The sequence below is a fragment of the Opisthocomus hoazin genome, chromosome Z (assembly GCF_030867145.1).
Source record: "Opisthocomus hoazin isolate bOpiHoa1 chromosome Z, bOpiHoa1.hap1, whole genome shotgun sequence".
Taxonomy (NCBI): domain Eukaryota; kingdom Metazoa; phylum Chordata; class Aves; order Opisthocomiformes; family Opisthocomidae; genus Opisthocomus; species Opisthocomus hoazin.
Genome location: NC_134454.1, coordinates 52,135,744 through 52,156,148, shown reverse-complemented (window position 1 = coordinate 52,156,148; position 20,405 = coordinate 52,135,744). Strand labels below are relative to the sequence as shown.

Sequence of the window (20,405 nt, the reverse complement as noted above, 5' to 3'; positions counted from 1 at the left end):
GTCTTGTTTAACATCTTTATCAGTGATCTGGATGAGGGGATTGAGTGTTCCCTCAGTAAGTCTGCAGATGACACCAAGCTGGGCAGGAGTGTTGATCTGTCTGAGGGTCGGAAGGCTCTGCAGAGGGATCTGGACAGACTGGATCAATGGGCCAAGGCCAGCTGTACGAGGGTCAACAAGTGCCAGGTCCCGCACGTGGGTCACAACAACCCCACACAATTCTACAGACTTGGGGAAGAGTGGCTGGAAAGCTGCCTGGCAGAAAAGGACCTGGCAGTGTTGGTCGACAGCTGGCTGAACATGAGCCAGCAGTGTACCCAGGTGGCCAAGAAGGCCAACGGCATCCTGGCTTGTATCAAGAACAGTGTGGCCAGGAGTAGGGAGGTGATCGTGCCAGTGTACTCAGCACTGGTCAGGCTGCACCTCGAGTACTGTGTTCAGCCCCTCACTACAATAAGGACACTGAGTTGCTGGAGCATGTCCAGAGAAGGGCAACGAGGCTGGTGAGGGGCCTAGAGAACAAGTCCTATGAGGAACAGCTGAAGGAACTGGGGCTGTTTAGTCTGGAGAAGAGAAGGCTGAGGGGGGAACCTTATTGCTCTCTACAACTACCTGAAAGGAGGTTGTAGTGAGGCAGGGGTTGGTCTCTTCTCCCAGGTAACTAGCAACAGGGTGAGAGGCAATGGCCTCAAGTTGCGTCAGGGGAGGTTTAGATTGGATATTAGGAAAAATTTCTTTATTGAAAGAGTGGTCAGGCATGGGAACAGGCTGCCCAGGAAAGTGGTGGACTCACCATCCCTGGAGGTGTTTGAAAAACATGTAGATGTGGCACTTCGGGACATGGTTTAGTAGGCATGGTAGTGTTGGTTTGACAGTTGGACTTGATGATCTTAGAGGTCTTTTACAACCTTAATGATTCTATGATTCTATGGATTTGGTAGCAACCTTTATGTACTTAAATAACTTGAAAATGTGGAATGTCTTCTCCAACCGGTTTTTTAGTTTCGATGTATGTTATTCAATTACATGTTTAGTCACCATCCCTCGAGGTGTTAAAAAAACCGTGTAGATGTGGCACTTCAGGATATAGTTTAGTAGGAATGGTGGTGTTGGGCGGATGGTTGGACTCAATGATCTTAGAGGTCTTTTCCCACCTATGATTCTATGATCAATATTTTCCTCTTCTTTCCCTCCCAACTGTGGCTCCTTTTTGTCTTCGTCTTCTCTCCGTTTCCCAGCTCTTAATTCCAGTCTGTGAGTCTGTCCTCTAGTACTAGCCATGCAAGCATGTCTTCACACAACACAGTGACCTCTGAGCATGCCGCAGTCCCCCTTCCATGCAGCAGGACTGCTTAGCTTAATTTAATCAGTCCAACTTGCCATTCTGGCTAGCAGGTCTCATTCACCTATGCTACTTTTTACCTGCTGGAGGAAAATGGATAGAAGCAGCGATCCAGTTGAAAAATACCTAATTCTGATCCCTTCCTCATATCTTCCCACCTCCCACACGCCCAGTGTGCTAAGACAGAAAAGGAGACCACAGGGGGACCACTGCAAGCCACAGATCCCACTCTGCCACCAGAAGAAATCAAATCAAACCTACATTAGATATAGACATATGTTTATGGAGTAAAGTCCAGCAAGATCTGCAGAATTAAGAGACAAAGACTGTTGAAGACTTCCAGGTCCTGACTTCAACAGCCCTACCAGTCCATCATCTTTTTTCCCCTCACCAATAGCAAAGGATAGGAGAAATAGGCTTTCCTCAGAGCTGAGTCATTGAGTTTTGTCCGTTTTTTCTGGACAAGCATTTAACACAGGGTTTATCGTCACCTGAGTGGTGGTAACAGAGCACACTGTAAAGCCTTCTCACCTTCTTCAGGATGTCATCTAGGGAAATTGTCATATGAGTGAACTCCAAAGAATGAGCATATTTCTCTTCAACTGCCAGTTCTCTTTTGCATAGCACTATGAAACTAAACTTACACTGACTCACAAATAATATGGTCTGATACTGCAGGGTGTTTACTGTTTCCTTGCCCTTAAATAGGAAACAAAATGTAAATTTTTCCTATTATTATTCTCCATATTTCAACACGAAAGATTTCATATTTTATTCAGCTTTCAAATCTGCTATTCACTCCCTCGTGAAAAATAGGAACATTTAGTTCTTCAGACCTCTTATTACATGAGTTTTATTTTTCTCTGTTACCAAGGCCTCCACTCAGTTACCTCAAAATACTTAGCCTTTTACCTCAGAAGAACTTTCTGAAAGTACAGTTTTAGAAGAAACAGCTGTACAAGCCACATAATTGTTTTTATGGACAACCACATTAAGCTTCAGATAAATAATATGAAATTAAAATAAAGGAAAAACAGAGGTACAATCAACAGGTGGAACGAGTGGTCCTGGTTTCTCTGAGTGCTACAGAGAGCTTATGACACTTCCCTTCAGATATTCAGCCTTACACAAAACCAAACCTCAAAAAAAGAGGAGCACGGGTGACAATATGTAAAACTAAGGCATGTATTTTCATTTCTTTTTAGCTTTTATACTTCAGTTTAAACCCTGACCTCAACTTATGAAAAAGGACAGAATGTGGTTCACTGCTAGTATAACAATACTCATTTAAAAGTCAACAATTTCCCATGAAAAGTTCTGCCATCCTACCCACAACTAATTACAGTACAAAATGAAATCCTAGCAGTCTAAAAAATCCCACAAGTTCAATCATATTTTAAAAAATTAGATGATTAAGAATTGCAAAGCACTTTTCTTTTTGTGGAGCAAAATATGTCAAAGAATCTATCTGTCTAGCATCTGGACAAGGCTATTACAATTTGTCGTTACTGCACTGTAAACAGAGCATAAGCTCTGATGTCATTATACATACCATCATACTCTGGAAAATAATCAACTAGATGGGAGTACATAATTTTCTCCTCTAAAAGATCTTTTTTATTTAAGAACAGAATGACTGACGAGTTCTGGAACCATGGATATGTGATAATTGTCCTAAAGAGCGCTTTGCTTTCTTCCATTCGGTTCTGGAAAAAAAAAAAGAGAGTGGCATTTTGGCAGTCATGAAAATAAGTTTTAACAATTTTGAAATAAATTCATGCAATTTCACTTTGTTTGAAAACAGTTCCATTTCATGTTTTGCACCTTCCTACCAATAAGTAAAATTCAAGTAATTAAATTACAATTAAGAAGTAAACAGTTACTTAAATATGCAGGCATTTTCCTTTTGCAAATTCAACATCTCAAGCATAAGTATTCTTTAAAACACAGGTCATGAACACAAAAGCTGTAACAGGTACATTTGTAAAGTCTGAGTATGCAGTTATGACTAGGCAACAAACTGGTGGGTACTGAAATGCATGTGATTCATGGTAGGAACAAGTATACCACAGCAAGACATAATAACCAATTCAAGTTTTAAGAACATTATTTATTTTATAGGCCTTTGCTGAACTTTAAATGCAGAGTTAGGTAATTCTTAGAAAGAGGTCAACTTCACAATATTTGCAAATAAATTTGGAACCTGAGAACATTTTGTCAACACCAAAGGCTTATGACATAAAATCTTAAAAATCTGTGAATGTCTAAATTTGTCTCTCACATAATTGGGCTAGCCTTTACTTTAATTGCTTAACTGTTCCTGAAAACCACTTTGCGTTACAGCTGAAGGGTAAGCGAACCTACAGTTCTATCTGTAACACTTTTCTGTCACTGTAAAATTCCGTTATGATTTGATACAGTTCTGAAGAACTGCTAGGCTGACATGGAGTGATTAATACAGAGTCAGAACAAACTGAGTTCAAAAGAAAGGAATTAACTTACTCTTTTACCGTTTAAAGCTGCAGGCTAACTCCCCTTCCCCCCCCCCCCCCCCCATTTCACCACCAAACAGGGCTCCAGAGAACTACAGCAAGGAGGTGAATCCTGCAGATTCTGCTGTTGCTCAGCCATACAACAATCTGTCAGATAACTCTGACATTTTTGCAGTAAGTGTATCTTTCCTTGCATTAATTTGCATTTTAAACAGACCAACATAAGCATGAAGAATAGGAACTTAAAAAACAAACACACACACCAAAACAATACAACCACCAAAAAAACCTTAAAAACAAGCACTAAAAAAAATTCCATTTTCTAGATGTTGATGGTTTGGTCTCTTACATCACCACAGAATCTTCAAGCAATTTACAAAACTCTACCACGTGCTGGAGTGGTGGGTGAAAATAAATAGCCGAATTTATAGATTGACAAACTAATGCAGAGGAGTAAAACCCTTGCTTTATTGCAGTCAGTTCTTACCATTCACATGGATTTCAATGGTGCCAGGATTTCATTCAGAAACAAGAAAAACTGAAAATGTCAGCAGAGCTGAAAGTCCGTAGACTAGCTGTTAATCAGACCATGTTTTCTTCTCAACATTGTATATAGACTTCTTCTCTAAAGAAGGCCTTACAGAAAGGCAATGGGAACTACATCGGATAGTTTTCAGTTTTACAGCTGATGTAAAAGAGGAGGCAATGTAAACTTACAAACTACGGTTTAAATTATAAATATTTACCTAAACTCATTAACACTTGGTATATTCTAATCTGACACTCAGAAAGTGAAACAGTGTCCTGACTCAATTAGCAGTGTTCTTTCACAGTAAATTTATAGTGCTATTGAAAACTTCTCAGTAAGAAACAGGCACAGAAAACAAAATTTAGAGTACGTGTTCCTGCTTTTAACAAAAACCCTTCAGGAGGGCTGCAGTATTTCAATCTATAATACTATTTTTTTTCCATATATGTAACACAGAATTGCAAAGACAAAAGTAACTAACTAGGTTTGGATAAATTTATGACCCTTCCCCAGGAAAGCTCAAGAAAACTGTGTTTTGCAAACATTGTTATTAGATCCAGAGAACATTTTGAATTTCTCTTTGAAAGGGATGCCAAACAAGATGAAGCAGAAAAGGCACGCAAACTAAAGCTACATTGATAACATGCCTAAAACAGTTTCTGGCATCCTACCAGCTAAAACATTAACTCTGTAAAGAACAAAAATCTGTGTCTTCAATTTAAGAAGAATACGTCTTGTGTTCTGTGTTAATTATGAATTCTATATAATATGAATTGTGTTTCACAGAGTCACTTTTTTCCTATCATAAATTTATAAATGTCTCTCAAGTCCTTTCAGACTTGACTTGAAGTATCTGACTTAAACCTCTCCTTGATGAGACATCTACTAAGGATTCCATTTAAGAGACAGATCAGAGATGAAGCGGGTTTCCATGATTCCAAAGATAATTCAATGAATTCAAAACCAATCTGGGATGCCAAAAAAGGATATCACTAAGAAGGCAGTGGGAAAGACCTGCTTCAGAAAAAATATTGTTATATCAAAGGAAGTAATTACAGCCTTGAACAGTTTACGGTATTAGTCAATATGTGCAGTCTAACATAACTGAAAGAAAAGCTCAACTGCTCTAGAAAAAATACATAGTTCAGGATGTCAGTAACTGAGGTCAATAAAACATTACCAAACTATCCCAGCCTCATTCACTTCACTTTGCTTCGCTTCACTTTTCACTTCGCTCTTCAGCATAGAAGCCACTCGCCTCCAGGAGTCACCCAGTTAACTGTATTTCCAGGAGGTGCCAGGCTAAATCTGAATCTATTCCTGATTATGGGAGAACAGGCTTTAGAGAGGCAAAAGCAGTAGACTGTTGCCCTTGCTAATTTTGTATTAAATTACCCAGTCCTAAACAAAAATTGTGGGAAATGGTAAAAAATGCACATTAGATTGCCAGAGCCCACTGAAATAGAATTAATTCTTATAGCATGAGGATCTTGCCCTGTACAGTCGTACCACCTGAGGATATTGGGAAGGTAAGACACTAAAGTCTTGTGCACCAAACAGTAGCTCTGAGGAACAGTAACTACCTTGGTATAGACATTATTTCAGGGTGTACATCTCTACAGAACAGCCCTTACTGCACCTCTGTGCCTGGGAAGATCATGGAACAGATCCTCGTAGAAGATATGCTAAGGCACATGGAGGCCAGGGAGGTGATTCGAGACAGCCAGCATGGCTTCACCAAGGGCAAGTCCTGTCTCACCAGCCTAGTGGCTTTCTATGATGGTGTAACAAGAGTGGACAAGGGAAAACCTATGCACGTCATCTATCTGGATTTTTGTAAAGCCTTTGACATGGTCCCCCACAACATCCTTCTCTCTAAATTGGAGAGCCATGGATTTGATGGGCGGACCGTTCGGTGGATAAGGAATTGGTTGGATGGTCGCAGCCAAAGGGTAGTGGTCAACGGCTCAATGTCCAGATGGAGACCAGTGACGAGTGGAGTCCCTCAGGGGTCCGTACTGGGACCGGTGCTGTTCAATATATTTATCAGTGACATGGACAGCGACATCGAGTGTACCCTCAGCGAGTTTGCAGATGACACCAAGCTGAGTGGTACGGTTGGTACACCAGAAGGACGGGATGCCATCCAGAGGGACCTGGACAAGCTGGAGAGGTGAGCCTGTGTGAACCTCATGAGGTTCAACAAGGCCAAGTGCAAGGTCCTACACCTGGGTCGGGGTAATCCCCGCTATCAATACAGGCTGGGGGATGAAAGGATCGAGAGCAGCTCTGCTGAGAGGGACTTGGGGGTACTGATAGACGAAAGGCTGGGCATGAGCTGGCAATGTGCGCTGGCAGCCCAGAGGGCCAACCGTGTCCTGGGCTGCATCAAGAGAAGCGTGGCCAGCAGGTCGAGAAAGGTGATTCTGCCCCTCTACTCTGCTCTGGTGAGACCTCACCTGGAGTACTGCGTTCAGCTCTGGAGCCCTCAGCACAAGAAGGACATGGAACTGTTGGAGCGGGTCCAAAGGAGGGCTACAAAAATGATCCGAGGGCTGGAGCAGCTCTCCTATGAGGACAGGCTGAGAGAGTTGGGCTTGTTCAGCCTGGAGAAGTGAAGGCTGCGGGGACACCTGATTGCAGCATTTCAGTACTTAAAGGGAGCCTATAGGAAAGATGGGGACAATCTTTTTAGTAGAGACAACAGTGACAGGACAAGGGGTAATGGTTTTAAACTAAAACAGGGTAGGTTTAGGCTGGATATAAGGAAGAAATTCTTTACAATGAGGGTGGTGAAACACTGGAACGGGTTGCCCAGAGAGGCAGTGGAGGCCCCATCCCTGGAAACACTCAAGACCAGGTTGGACAGGGCTCTGAGCAACCTGATCTAGTTAGCGGTGTCCCTGCTCGCTGCAGGGGGCTTGGACTACATGACCTCTAGGGGTCCCTTCTGACCCAAAACTTTCTATGATTCTATGATCTGCAGAATGAAGCAAACAGCACGGATGTAGACATCAGGAAGGCTGCAGACACATTTTCTAAGGAGTCAGGAAACGATGACAAGCTGTCCAAATCAGTTAAGAAAAAGGTCACTCTCCTTAAGATTGGTAATTGACAGGTATATGAATTTCCATGATCCTTCTCAAGGAAAAGGCCACACAATGCCCTTACAGTAGGGTATCACTAGTTATCTTCTCTGAATGTATGTCACATTGCAAGGCTCCACAGACAAATATGCCTTCACAAAAAATCTATGTAATACAATGGTACTGCTAGAATGTTAAAAGGACAGAGCATTCATTTCCAGGGATTCAATGCAGATTTCATATCATTCATTTATTTAACAAGTGTCTTGCAGAGCCTCATAAAGATATTTATTATGAAAATGCCTTTTCAGTTCATTGCATGACATACATAACATTATGTATATATCACTAAATGACTGCTATGGTCAATGCTGTTTCATTGGAAGAAAACCTTAACCTTAGATGCAACAATGTTATGAAGGAATGCCTGTGAACTTGTCTGCTTTCTCTGATTGTATCAGCTGGTCTAACAAAATTACTGCCTCTTCCTACAGATCTTGCTTATTTTAGCATTTGTATCATCCACAGGGATCCCCTGAATGAAAAATGTCAGTTGCATCTGACAGCATCATAAGTTACAGGGCTGTTACTGCAGTCATACAACACATTAACATCATAGTTGTGACATCTAAAGATCAAATGAAGGAAATCCAAAATTCATAACTGAATGTTAACTCTGAGTTTTAGGTTTTTTTCCAGTTCTTTTTTAACTTTTTTACGCACAGACCTAATAATAATATTATAGTTGAAAAATCTAGGGGACTGAGAGGAGGGGAAAAAAACTAGTAAATAGATGACCTAAATTCAAAATCAGGTTGGGATTTTTAACATTTTTTTGTGCCTCTTCTTAGTACCACAAACTTAGCAGTACAGAAATTACTATCAAAGTGTAAGAAAACAAAGTACTTAACATGCTCTAAAGACAAGACATATATGCTCTGTATATTGACCATACCCGTATCTTCTCTTGGTGTGTAGTAGTAATACCTATGTAATATAATAAAACTTAAATATAATACAATAAAACCACAAGAGTCTATCTATTCTGCTCCTTCTCTGTAACTCCCACCTTCAGGTGAGTGGTTTTTCCATAACTGCGCCCTTCTTTAGCAAGTAAATAAAAATGCTTACTAGTTGCCTGAATTATGGGAAATCTCACTGAATTTTTTCCCTTTCCCTATCCTTAAGAGGAAGGTAGGCAGAATCTCATTAAATACATACTGAACTCTTTAAAAAAACCAGCACTGTACAGTTGAAATTAATATGTATCATTACGAAGAACAATCAGCCTCTGGCTTCTCCTTTCGAAACTATCCCAGATATTAAATCAAACCATTTGCTTTTCATAGATTCTGTTTTAAAAGAGGAGAGTCAGAATGTTTAAAAGAAGGCAAAAAAAAGACAAAGGCACAACAAAAAAAGCACAGAGATGAAATGTTGTAGCTTCAACACTAATGGAAAGTGACTTCCTGGGGAAACACTGAAATCTGTATTTTGAACTTAAGGACTGATTTTGTTAAATTTGTCACTGAAGAACTCAGCATAGTTATAACAAAGAGCAAGTGCAGTCACTTTATGTAGGGGTAGCTGATAAATATCCAGCACAAGCTGTGAAGTTGAACTTTAAGAGAAGAATTAATTTCTTATGTTAGTAACATGTAAAGAAGCTGGATTCAGCAAATTACTTTAGCGCAATTCCAACTACAAATATGCATGTACTTCTGCAAAGCTACCCCTTTGCTTATCATTAGGATTAAGTAAAGATCTTGCTGTCAGATGCTCCGCTAGGAAAGGAGTATGAAAGTATCATCACATGGTCTTCCATTTCTATGTAGCTCTTCCCAAGAGGCAACTGTCTACAGTCTCTGCACTAAGACATGGGGATCCTTATATTTGGAGAAGAAATTTTCCTTTACTTCACCAGAAACTACTCATTATAAAATTAGACACAGTAATGTACAGTTTAGTTCCAAAATTAGACTCATCATATAACAACAATACTGCTCCCACCCAATACACATTCGGGATCTGGTACCTGGCTGGCTTCCGAGTAAGGGCTAGGTCTAGCAGTGGTAATAACAGTACAGTTAGATGACAGCAGTTACTATTATAACCTAAGAGAACACAGAGAGCACGATCATGTACATAAATATCAACAAGGATGCTGCTGCACTGCTGACACCATTAAGCACAATACGACATGAACGAGTAACAGCCCCACCTTTAATTTGTTTAAATGTAAACTGGTGTAAGTGCTCTCAGTGACTGTCACACATTTTCCACTGAAATGGCAGCAGAGTATTGGCTGTGAAATGGTGGCTGGAAGGCATCTCTAGAGTTCATCTAGTTTAGTCTTTCATTCAAGTAGGATTACTGACAAGATGGGAGCAGGTTGGTCATGGCTTTGGGCAAGTCTTGCAAGCCTCTACAGACAGAGATTTCAATACCTCTCTGGTTTCCCTAACCCACTGCTAAACTAACACCCAAGGGAAAAATGTTTCCTAATATACAACCCAAACTTCCCCAACAAAGTCATAATTTGTTATACTGTCTACCTAGAAAAGCTCAGTTCCATGGCACCCTTGCAACTCTTGAAATATTTGTTGGCAAGTATTAGTGTCCTCTTCACTAGACTAAAAAAGCTCAGGTCCCTCACCCTGTCTTCACAGCATATGTGCTCTGGGCCCTTTGTGCCTTTCCCAACTTCATGTGATTATGAAATTGTGTTTATAAACCCTTGCAATTACTTCAGAGGGAAATGAAAGGGAATTAAGGATGGTGAACAGACATTTTCATATTTTGCCACTGAGATGTGTACTCTGTAGATGTTTTTCAGGAATTGAAAGATGGCATAGACACTTTTAAGTAGATTTTATCTGCTTCAGCAGATAAAGCAATGCAAGTACTGAGTTTACCATAACAGATTAAACATTCTAACATGGCTTCACTATTTCATCTTAAAATGATTCAAGGATTAATCCAAAAATATGAAGCAATTTTTTAACTAATCAGTCTCTGCTTAACCTTCTGTGGTCTTTTATCTCTCTGTTTATCCAATGTCTAAGAGTAAATCAGCTTTTATGGATGTCATGGCAGATAAAACTGGCTTTGTTCAGGAAGTAAACTTCTCCTACAAGACTGCTTATTATTCTCTGAAATTTCTTTTAAACACATCTTCTGTTGCTAATGATAGCTTGTACCATTGCATGCTCACCATTTTCCTTTATTAAACATATATGCAATATTACTGCCATAGTATTTATAATTAGTTTAATTCAAGAATGTTTGACAAGATGAAATCGTTGAATTACTCAACTGTTCTGAAAAACACTTGTCATTAACAGGATGTACTTTTTCTTATGTAAGAAACAGTTTGATGTTACAGTATTTTTCATGGAAATAGGGACAGAGTTACACGGAGTATAGAAAAACGCAAGCATTGAGGATCTGGCCTTCTGTCAGAGGCAATGCGAAGTAAGCCTTGCCAAACCAAGCAAGACATTGTGGCTCTGAAAAGAGGACAGGAACAGCGGGGAGCAGGCAGTGTTTGACAGTTTGTTCAAGCACTAGATGTGATTTTATGGGCCAGCTCTACCTCACCAGATTGCCTCCAGAAAAATCTTATTTCAGCTTCAATGGAAAAGGCTGCAGAAAGCAACTTTTGAATAACTAATGTATACAAATGTGCAGCTGGAACCAGCTCAAGGCTTTCTCAGTAGCTGACAGCCATTCTCAGCAGTGATGCCAGCCTTCACAGCAACCCCCTTCTGACAGCAGCAACAGCTCATCGTAGCCTCCCTGGCTTTGCAGGCAGCTGGCACAAGGAAAACAAGCAGCGGGATCACTGTTTGCACCATCCCCCAAGATCTGCTGGCCTGGGCAACTTCCCTGCTCTGCTTATCTCTGCAGTCAGTTCTGAATTGCATAAAGACATAGTGATATCGGCAGCCATTACTCCATTTTTCTCATTATGTAGATGCCAGCATAAAATTCTCCCATCCTCCACACAACATGACACAGTCACCAGTCCAATGTAAAATTATCATCTTGAAACACAAAATAAAAAATACAGCAGACAAACACCACAAGCAAATAAAAATCTGTTAACTATGAACAGATCCTATCATCTTGGGCAAGATTATTCCAATTTCTTATTAAACATCAAGGAAAAAGGCTGTACTTCACAAATCAAAGTACTACCCAGTTTTATGACTAGAAACATGTGTTTTATGAAACACAAACAAGAATAAAGTGAGAGTCCTTTCTACCATGTACCTCTCACCATATAAAAGATTTTACACTGGTTTTTGTGACAGTTAAACATTAACACAAATATAACTAGACACACAAACCAAGTTTTCTCACATTTTTATCCAAAAGTAAACTCTTCCTCATTTTTTAATATATTAAAAAAGAGTATACTTGCTTCCATTTGTTTTTAATCCTGTACTTTCACTTTTCATGTTAAAAATATGATTTCTAGTTTGGATTTACGTACTGAAACTTTCTTTGCTATCTGTTGCTCTAGAAAATACGTAATTACTCCTGCAATTACAGATACAATAGAATTGGCATAGTATATAACCACGTTACTCTGTTTATAAGCACTTCTCTAAGAAGGCACATCCTGAAAAATACCTGAAGAGCACTAAAACAGCATTTAAAAGCTGTATCAACTGGTATCCAGGGAAGGGAACACAGTATTTCCCAGCTAACAAACACAGTGCTTTGACAGAAAAGACCAAGTACGCTATTAATCTGAAACAATACAGAAGCAGTAGTGGAGTTTCACCCATTACTGTCTTTATGATCGTCTAGAGTGGCATCTAGTGGGCATATGGTAACTTACATATTGAATGAAAAACATAGGAATTAATTTCTTCTGAAGAACTGTTAGTAATTTAAATAGTGTTTGTTAACAAAATTAGAATTTCATAAATTTTGAGGGACTGAATTTTGCTGAAATATGAGAGAGAGAGAGTGGTGAGGAGGTAAACAAGATGCATTTTTCTGCCAGCAACTTGCACTGTGTACAAAAGTACATTTATGCTGGAAAAAAATGTTTATTTGAGTTAGAGGGCATTCAGAGACGGTAACTGTAGAAATGGAGGTACTGACACAAGAGAGCTTCAGAAAAACAAGCGGGGGTTAGTATTTCAGAAGTTATTCAGTATCACAGTAATGCAGTCTATTATTTTACCTGACAAAATCTTATGCATGTGAATGGTTTTGGCGTGAAAGTCTGTATTAATTAGGAATGTCTCCATTCGCCAAATAAGACTTCCAGGAATTATTCAAGTAGAAGCACGGTCTGGCTGCACAGAAAGACCTACAGTGTATTCCTTGGCTAGAAATTTAATAGAGCAGCTACATGAAAGTCGGGAAGTAACGGAGGAGATCAGGAAGTGGGAGGTAAGTGCAGAGTCCTCCACTATTTCAAAATGTAACTACAGTATCAAAACCAGAAGCGCTTCAGATTTTTTCCACCAGTATGAAGTGTGATCTTGCAGCTATACTGCTGTAACTAGCCATCTAAGAAAAAGCTAATGGTTGTAGAAATATTTTGACAAATAACTGAAATGCAGTAAGAGAACTTCAAACACAGAGGTCAGGAATAATTCCTTTATTTCATTCACCCTGTCTAGAAACTTTCTGCAAACTAGCCCGACAAAAAAAAGCTGCTGTTAGAGGATTGTGAAGACATCTCCATAGATAAGAACTGTATTTTTAAATCACCTGGGAGAAGAACTCTCACCTCTCCAACAACTTAAATTTGCAACACTGCACTCACAAATACATGGTGATTTTATGTACTCAGCAGAGGGACAAATCAACCAAATGACAGCTGAAATCCATCAAATCAACACATTCAACAACCATCAAGCACAAAAATAGTGTCCAAAACACAGTGGGGTCCAAAAAATGGTCAAAACCCATGGTCCAAACATTGCTGTCAAGTATTTTTTTAATTAAAAAATAGCTGTTCAATTAATTTTGATGAAATAACATGAATGCCAGAACAATCAGTTTTTCATGAACACCTACATAGTTTTTGAGAAAAATGGGTGAAAACATTTTAAAATCAAATTCTCAATGAAAAAGGCCCTGTTCTGGACAGATTTGACACTGGATATTGAAAAAAAATAAGTGGCAGCCGTCTTTGCCAGCAACTGCTGCCAATAGCAGCATTTACCAGCAGCATTTCTGGCAGCCTCTGCAAGCAGGTTCACAATCATTCAACCTCCCATGTCCATTATGAACCACCCACTTTAACAAACGAGACAGGCTCTGGCTATTCCCTGTGCAAATGCTTCCCAGCACTGATACTTTACATTCAAACAGTTTTTCATCCACAAACCAAAAAGAAAATGCATATGCATATGTATGAACAGGTATGAACAAATACAACACATACAGCAACAAAGGTTCAGCACAGGTCATTAACGTGTTATTTTCTCTAGTTTCCAAATAAACAGAGTTCTGGAGACTGTTTCCCACGGAAATAAAATTGCTACATAATTATGAAGACCATTTTAGGATTTTAGTTCTATCTGGGAGTTCATATTATCCCTCTGCCCTCTGCTCAATTCTTCTGGATTGCTGAATGTTGATGAATAAAACAGACAACTAAACTATTATTTTTATTCACAATGCAGAAAAAGAGCAGTGCTCTGATCTCAACATTGTTTTCTTTTCGGCTTTCATGCTAAGCCATGTAGGACTAGCCTGTGAATAAGGAACACAAAGTGCCGGAAGAGAAGTGGAAGCATGCCCAGATATGAACAGCAAGATAGTTCCGATGAAAAAATTAAATACGTGCCTCACATAATTGCCTCAATAAAGAGTGAAAGTATTGTGAACTCTGTGGCCTCATGCCACTTCTTCTTTTTGTCCCACACTGAAAGAAAATGCAACTGAACACTGTACCGATTTGTAATCCATTAACAAATCGCACTGATGAACACAACAGAAGTTCCATCTAGACTTTGGATACCTACCTACTTTGCAGATGTATTTTGTCCAGATTCAAAACATAAGCCTGTATGCTCATGATGACACCAAGCTGAGCGGGCCATTGACACACCTGACGGACAGGATACCATCCACAGGGACCTGGACAAGCTTGAGGAGTGGACCCATGTGAACCTCCTGAGGTTCAACAAGCCCAAGGGCAAGGTCCTGCACCTGAGTCAGGGCAACCCTCAGTATCACTAGAGGCTGGGGGATGAATGGATTGAGGGCAGTCCTGCTGAGGAGGACTTGGGGGTACTGGTGGATGAAAAGCTGGACATGAGCCGAGAACACGTGCTTGCAGCCCAGAAAGCCCAGAAATCCTTGGCTGTATCTAAAGAAGCGTGGCCAGCAGGTTGAGGGAGGGGATTCTGCCTCTCTACTCTGCCCTGGAGTCCTGCGTCCAGCTCCAGAGCCCTCAGCATAAGCGGGACATGGACCTGTTGGAGTGGGTCCAGGAGGGCCACAAAAATGATCAGGGGGATGGAACACCTCTTCTAAAAGAAAAGGCTGAAAGAGTTGGGGTTGTTTGGCCTGGAGAAGAGAAAGCTCCAGGCAAACCTTCTTGCAGCCTTTCAGTACTTAAAGGGGGCTTGTAAGAACAAGAACTTTTCAACAGGGCCTGTAGTGACAGGACAAGGGGTAATGGTCTTAAACTGAAAGAGGGTAGATTTAGATGGAAGGAAGAAATTTTTTACCATGAGGGTGGTGAAAGTCTGGAACAGGTTGCTCAGAGAGGTAGTGGAGGCCCCATCCCTGCAAACATTCAAAGCCAGGTTGGACTGGGCTCTGAGAAACCTGGTCTAGTTGAAGATGTCCCTGCTCACTGCGGGGGGGTTGGACTAGATGACCTTTAAAGGTCCCTTCCAACCTAAACTATTCTATGCCTGCAGCTACATACCTGTATACACACACAAAGGATTTCACACTAAAAATACCTATCCTGGATTTCATGTAATTATTTTCATGGAATTTTAATATATTAGACTTTAACTGGAATATTTTGTAACAAACCACGTGACATTGATGCTTTCTACTTGGGACAACCTAAGATTAATAAAATTTTTCACCAGTCAAAAGAACTGACATCCTTGCACAGTGCCTTTATTCAGTACTTTAGGCACAGAAACACCACAGAAAACCACCCCACAAAACTCCTTCAGTTTCAATTTGCAGTTGTAGCTGAGGTACTGAAGCCCTGATTTTCTACATACCCTGTTTTGCCTTCATACAAATGTTCTTTCTGATAAAACTGCAGGACAATTCTTCAGTGTAAATTAAGTACTGTGAAGGTAACTACATTAATTCAGATATCCAACATCAAATAAAGTAGGGTTCTTCAGAGTTTTAAAGAAGCTATGGCAAAACCTTAGGACATGACCACAAAGATGCTCCCCAAAGAAACAAATGAAAAAAATCTCCTTTCACTTGTCGAACTATCATTCTTCTACTTAGAATCATCAAAGAATTTATTTTGTTAAGGACATGTAGAAGTCATCCTGTCCAACGCCTTGCTCCCAGAAGGATTAACTGTCGTTAGATCAGGGTGCTCACGGCCATGTCCAGTCAAGCTTTGAACATCTCTCTCCAGGATGGAGATCACACCCATTTAAGCAATCAATTCTACCTCACTCACTGATACTTAGCTATCACCTTTCAGCCCTCGTGATATATGAACACAAAGCTAAACACAGTTTTACTGAGGGCCACTGTATTTACAGACTGTTAAGTCACTAGACAGTTTTAACGATCTGGACAAAGCATTTAATCTTTTGGACAAAGCATTTTTAAGAACAACTTTATTCCACACTGCTTCCAAAAGGGACTCCACCAGTCACAAGTCCCTTCTTCCTTCTATCTCTCCTGTTCCACTCGTCCGAGTATCCCCTTGAATACCTGTCAGGTTTGTGCAAAGGCTTTTGGAAACGTTGTTTGAGTCACCTCCAGACCTACTGGTTCTGTTCACATCTCAAAACACAAATGTTGTGCCTTCCCACTGCTACTCTCATGCAAACGTCTGCTACTGGTAAATGAACCTGCTACTCTACTTTTCAGAAACCCAGAAGACCTGATGGGGATCACAGCCGCACTTTGCTTCTAAGTAACAGCCACTGCTTTAAAAGATCATAAACTCAGGATAAATCTGTAAGACATCAGGATGCTGAACACAGAATAAGAGAGTACCAAGTTATAGCAGCAGAATTCTGAACAGTGCAAGCAGCAGTCTTCAGACAACTCTGGCTGCTACTCCACTGCACATGACACAGCAGCAATGGAGCAGTTTAGGCGAGTTTCTGGGGAACCCTGTCTGTTCAGAATGAGGTGAATGATAATACATGCAAAAATATTTGTTGGAATACAATATGACAAATTTTACAAATGACTGATGAAGTCTGGCTCAAAAAAAAAAAAAAAAAATCAATCTGGTTATCGTATCAGGTTAGATGATGCAGGTCCTTACAGCAGACAAACCATTTGGTTCCATGTGGTAAGGAAGTGAAAGCCAGCGGGCAGATGAACAGAAGGCAAAAGCAAGAAGCTGGGGAAATATCTTTATGGCAGCATTTTTGTGGACATCCGTTGAGCAATCTGGCATTTGTCAAGATCACAGTGAAGACAGATCCTAAATAACAGCTTAAAATGTGTGAAAGGAGGACACACAGGAAGTAATGGTAGTATTAGACACAGCTTGAAGGCATGTGTCTAGGATTTCTTAAGCAAATGAATCAATTTTGCTATTATTTTAAAAACTCAGAATTCTTAAGCCATTCCAGCCTGCTTCATGTACTACAAACTCTTCCAGCAAGAACTGCAACCTGAGATCAAACCTGTAAATACATAAATTATAAGGAGGTGATACTTTCTCTGAAACTTTAATGCAAATTGGATGACAACTCTGATGATTAATGGGAATACTGGTTTAATAGAAATTCAGTTACACATTATTATGTTAAAACTAACACGATTGGCTGCAGCTAAATCACAATAATTTTGTAAAACACAGTGCAAGCTTTTTTAAAAAAAAGCTTTAGGAAAAAAACCCCGAAAGCTTAAAAAAGCGCTTTAAAACATAAGCTTTTTAAAAACAGAGCAGTACTCTTACTTACAAGAACCTCCTCTTTTTCTGATTAAGAAGAACCAGCAATGGTTCTTAATAAACCTCTTAAAAGGGTTGCAAATTACCTGTTTGCATAGGATATATAAATGAATTAGATCTTAAAATTGCTTTGTTATTCAAGGTCAGTGAAAACCCAGCAAACAAACAACCTACGACATACAAGTATTCTAAGTTATATTATTGTTACTATTTTAACAAAGGAGAGACACTTCAATGATTCTTTTATACGTGTTTTCATTCATCAATGAAAAGAAATGGCTTAACAAATAAAATAATGAAAAAAAATTGTTTTCCTAAGGCACAGAGATGCATATATGAGATACTTGTAGGTATACAGGATACATAGTATGCATTTATAACGCTGGGCATCAGTGAAATTCCCTACTCAAAAGCCAAAGTGGAAGCAGTATTAGTTGTAAGTATTAGTAACATTTATCTCCAATCCTGTTAAAACTTCACATTTTACAATTATATTTCTATACTTTTATTAACCAAAATGTATCAGCTCTGACCATAATAATCTAAACTTGTATTTTTCCCCCAATTTATTTTGTGCAATGGATGTTCATAATACTTCTACTGATATACTTCTAAACATTATCTTTTGTCAATTAATACTTTATGCTGTCCAATGCCTCTGCAGCTTCGCAGCTTCTGATGATACCTCAGGAAAAACAGTATTTGCTTTTTGATAGTTTAGAAAAATTCAAAATTTCACTCAGCCTATTAATCCACTAATTTAGCTGCACTGAGCAAATTGCATACTATCGTTTCTGCTTTTCCTCTGGGAACACAGGAAAAAAAAGAAAGATCTCTACCTGTAAAAAGCCCACATTTTCATAACTGCCATGGACCTATACACACTATATGAAATCATATGTGCATTAAGACTTTGAGTGCACTAATGCAGAAGTATGTACAAGCATCATTAAATACTATCTTCTATTCTGCCATTTCCAACTACTTAAGCTCTGCAATGATAATGAAAACCTCTTTTTTAAGAAACCAGATTTTACAGGTATGCTGTGACGTCGCTAGTCCTTCTATAACTGCAAGGGGCTACTGGTTCTCTTAAAAAGCTGGAACTCGTTTTTGCATTTATCGCACTGAGACCATGAGATTTTACACATTTAGAAGAGCTATCTGTGATACGTATTTAAATTTTGCATATCCTGGAATATGGATTAATATACTTTATACAGAAAAATGCCTTTATTAAGGAAAACAAGTTGATTTTAAAAATTGAAAAGTTCTAAACTGTGCTTCTTTATAAAACTGCAGACTCCTCCAGATCTGCTGGTATAATTCAGAGCAAAAGCCTGAGCTTAGACAATGTAATACATCATAAATTAATTTACCAGAGAGATGATTCCTTCATTTTTTATCTCACCTCTAACTGTCAGACTTTTCTGAAAAAGTGAACAGGTCAAACATCTGATCGTTTAACTTATAATATGTTGTCCTTCGTCATATTGTATCAGACTGAGGGACGATTTACTTAATTTACAGCACTATTAATGTAATTAGCATAATATGTCCTCTGGATCAAATTTTGTCCTCATTTCCACCAATGAAATCTAGACAGACTTATGGTTTTATTAAGGGCAGAATTTGGAACAGTTAGCTATCTCTCCTTTTACATGTATTTAACAAGAGAAAGGCATTTCAAAACTGTACATCATCCGAAATTTTTGAAAGATATGTTTAAATATACTGTCCTTACCAAATCTTCTCATTTTGTCTTTATGCAGCAAAACCAGATGCTTAGTAATGTACAATCTAGACACGTACACAAGAGAGGAGAGATGACATTGTTTCTGAGTATTCCCTGTTAGAGGACTCAAAATATAGCTGGGCAGCCATGTGTGCTCTTCTTCAGGTTTGAAGACACTAACTCTTCAGCTGCAGATCTTTGTCATGGGAGTACAGTTTAAGGGATGTATCATTTAAGAGCCATCCTACACAGGACTCTGAACAACAGGCAGTCTAAACACTCATTTTCTATGTATGATGTCCCCTTACAGAGTCAGTTACAACACTTGCATTGGAACTTTTAATACTTAACTCCTCCAAGGGCATGAAGACAGAAACCATTCCCAGCTCAATCCCACGTATACCCAGTGAGTAAAAGCCCTTGAGAAACACTATCACAGCCTCTCAACTCAGCATAGCTTAATCTGATTTATAATACAATTGTATTTCTCTTGAATAAGCCAAACAAGGGAAGAAACAGATTTACAGCTGAGAGTCTATCAGGCACTACATTTCGAAATACAAATCAAGAGTCTTAAGGACTCTAAACCAGTTTCATAATGATGAAGGGTCATATAAAAACACATGCACTGAATTGCAACTAATTAAAAAATGTATTAACTAAAAAGAACACCACAGATGATTAAAAAGTATAGTTTTCTTTGTAAAAACATACTATGAGGAAAAAGACTTCAGGCAATAACATGCAGTGGACTAATTAGAAAAAGAAAGTAGGGCACCTTACAAAAATTGAACTGTTTAATCAGGCCATGCAAGCAATGCAAAGGGAGTAGCAGAATGCTGCAAGTTGTCGAGTCAGATCTTTTAATTTCAGTAAGAGGCACACAGTTCAAAGAAGGATTAGATTCTATGATAGTATCACACTGATGGCATACATACAAAGAAAGTAGGGCATTCACACACACTCTCACTTTGGTGTTAAAATGTTAATATTTTAATACTCTTTCACAATTCAAAGGTAAGTGCAAAAAGTATCTCTTGGCTGATTACCAAAGTCTTGAATTTAAACTACTGTCTTCCCTACTGAGCCTGTCACACCCCAGTGAAGAATAAA

General features: G+C 39.2%; 1 protein-coding gene across 1 annotated transcript in view; it reads right to left on the bottom strand.

The window, feature by feature from the left end:
- LOC104333384 (guanine nucleotide-binding protein G(q) subunit alpha) overlaps positions 1–20,405 on the bottom strand; it is a 139,029-nt gene that overhangs the window by 7,311 nt on the left and 111,313 nt on the right. The window contains exon 6 of the mRNA XM_075447267.1: positions 2,895–3,048. Within this exon, the coding sequence (XP_075303382.1) occupies positions 2,895–3,048 (154 nt within the window). The remainder of the gene's footprint in view (positions 1–2,894; positions 3,049–20,405) is intronic.